At 40.4% G+C, this 2841-nt stretch overlaps 1 protein-coding gene across 1 annotated transcript in view; it reads left to right on the plus strand.

Moving 5' to 3' along the window:
- Window positions 1–979: 979 nt before the first annotated feature.
- The window catches only part of TRIM55 (tripartite motif containing 55), a 27998-nt gene continuing 26136 nt past the window's right edge, over window positions 980–2841 (plus strand). The window contains exon 1 of the mRNA XM_035317216.1: window positions 980–1006. Within this exon, the coding sequence (XP_035173107.1) occupies window positions 980–1006 (27 nt within the window). The remainder of the gene's footprint in view (window positions 1007–2841) is intronic.

Below are 2841 nucleotides of genomic sequence, written 5' to 3' on the forward strand. Positions count from 1 at the left end.
CAGACACACTCACAAGCCTTTAAGTATTCTAAGCACTTCTCCAAAGAAAAGAAAGGAACGATCCTCATGTTCTGACACATTTCATTTATAAGCTGTAACAACCACTGCTACTTTTCAGTAAAAGGTGCAGATAGGAAAGAAGCTTTCAGTTTCACAAGAAAATAACCTTTCATTTGCACATTATTTGTGCGTCATTTCTAAATGTAGTATTCATAAACAGAAGAATGTCCCCCCAAATTTTATATTTTGCCAAGTCTATTAAGCCAAATTTCCAAATTGGATGTTTTACTGTAAAAAAAGGGAGGAAAAAATATACATTCTTTAGACATCATGTAATCTGTCAAGCATTTGTTCAAAGGTTAACAATAGCCCACCTCTTAAAACATTCTGATTACCAAGCCAAGTCTTCCCAATATCTGAAAAACACAGGAACACGGACCCACCTAATAAAGACGAAATTACACATTTTGGAGTCACGCAAATACTAATGTGTAAGAGCCACGGGGTGCCCACTGCTTTCACAAAAATCCCGAACGGCACAACACGGTGCACTAGCTGATTTGAATAACAAGAGGGCATTCATTATTCAGTTTCTCCCCAAACGAGAGCCGGTTGAAACAATCGCACACAGTTGTCAGCTGTGCTGGGCATTCCCACAACTGCCGTGGAGACAAGCCCAACGCGAGCCAGCGCTGCCTCCGGCTGCGGCTCCCGTGCCTTGCACCAACACTCCTCACGCCCTGCAGAAAGGCGAGCAGAGCTACATCAGCAGAAAATGAGCAAGGCGAAAAGGAAAGGGCTTTCTGCTGCTTTAGCTGCGCAAACCAGCTCTCTGCATGGCCAGAGCAGTGCGACTGTCAGCAGAAGAGTAAAGATATGCAGCTAGAAGGAATACCGTGCAGCCAATACTGTGATGACTGCAGACATTTAATAAAACTGTCCTTTAAAAAAAAAAATCCTATTTAAAGTAACAAAAACTATGGCTCCAGCCAACAGCCATCACCAGGTAAGCACTAAGCTTAGCAACAGAAGTGTCAAACAGGGCAGAATTAGAAACCACCCTTACCTTTTATGACATACTAAACGCAAAAAAAAAAAAAAATCATGCTCAACTTCTACAATCTTATTTTGACGATGTCAGAAGAAAAAAAATTCTGTAACACTTCTCCCGTTTCATCATAAGATGTGCATATGATCCATCAGCCTCCTTGCACCCAGTCGGACCCTCGGCCACATTTGGAATAAGAGAGCAATGTGACCTCCCCTCTCCCAAGCTGGTTTCAACAAACTGATTTTTTAATATGGCCTTTTTCTTATGCTCTGTTATAAATAGAGCGGTATCCAGGAGAAAGGAAAAAAAAGTCTTAAACTTCATTAGTCCTAATAGTCTTTCCTACTTATTCAACCAATCATGAATAATAACTTCTTGTCTAATCCTCTCAGATCATCCTTCCTAAAAAGCTCATGAAAATGGATTAGCATTGTAGTGCACAGATTATTTCACTTAAATTCTATTGTATCAAAAGGCAGTAGGGGAAGGGCTTTAATCAAGGGCCTCTTATTAAGACATAAAACATTCCTTCATGCCTCGAGCTGGAGGGCACTGGCAAAAATAACACCACAATATTACGCGAACAAGAAAAACACCAAGGTAACCATAGCTTCAACCATTCAACACCCCTAGGGAGATGAAGCCTTTCTTCTCTTTAAAAGAACTCAACGTGGATTGTCGAGTACAAGTCCAACACATTCCTTGCAAGCGGAGCGTAAGGAATTTAGTACCTGCCATTTGCTATCTTTATTTTCCAGTCCTAAGCTAGGCTTGTAAATTTATCACAATTTTGTGACAAAGATGTAAGCAGGAAGTAGCAAAGATTTAAGTAGGATGACCATATTCCAAATTACAGGATCCTCCTTCAAAGGAGGACAACAAAATTGGGGGAACACTTTTTTGCTAGTATTTGGGACATTATGCAATTCTCAAAGTAAAAAGCTCAAGTTCACTTCTTCTTTAAATTCAGGCAATAGCTAAAATTATACCATTTCCTCTGCCAGTTTTGTAGGTTAAATACTCTACGCTAAGATGTAGTCAGTTTAGTTTGCCCAAATGAAAACAAGCTAGGAATAGCTGATTAAATACATTTAAAGTCCAGTGAAAAACACAGAAATTCCTACCATCACCATGCTAAAAGAAATGTAGCTCAGACTTCACAACAAAAGAGATGACAGAACAAAACCCCATAAAAGCCATTCTCCCGATCTTCCGTAATAAGCACGAACATCAAAGAAAACTCCCCACGTGTACTTTCACGCGTTGACATTTTGTGCTGAGCAGTTTCACACCGTGTCTGCAGCCGCAAAACAATTTATGGATGGGATTTTTCCACAATACAAGAAAGAGCTCAATTAATTCAGTTGCTGAGATCTACAGCCTAAAATTCTGCAGTTAACAAAGAAATTTAAGTGCTCTGGACTTTTTCAGAACCGATTACATGCTCTCAGTGCTCCGAGAGAAAAGCTAAGGCAGGGCACTACTGACAGGTCCCCCACACATCCCCGGGCATATTTCAAGAGATTGCCGATGCACAAGAACTTCAGCATACTGTTGTTTTTTATTTTCTTTAAACGGAAGTGCTAATTCACGTCTGACTAAATATGAAACTTCCTCAGTGCATCTTCAGCTGCAACATCGATATATGGCCTTTATTAGCCACGTAGCAAGAAATAACCCAGACCAGCGTCACTCCTGCCACAGCAGCTACGGTCCCCACAGAGCAACTCCTCTACTGGACCATACTATTAAAATACTACTATTTGTAAGAGCACTCGCTTTTTTTTTTT

This window comes from Oxyura jamaicensis, chromosome 2 (genome assembly GCF_011077185.1).
Source record: "Oxyura jamaicensis isolate SHBP4307 breed ruddy duck chromosome 2, BPBGC_Ojam_1.0, whole genome shotgun sequence".
Classification (NCBI taxonomy): domain Eukaryota; kingdom Metazoa; phylum Chordata; class Aves; order Anseriformes; family Anatidae; genus Oxyura; species Oxyura jamaicensis.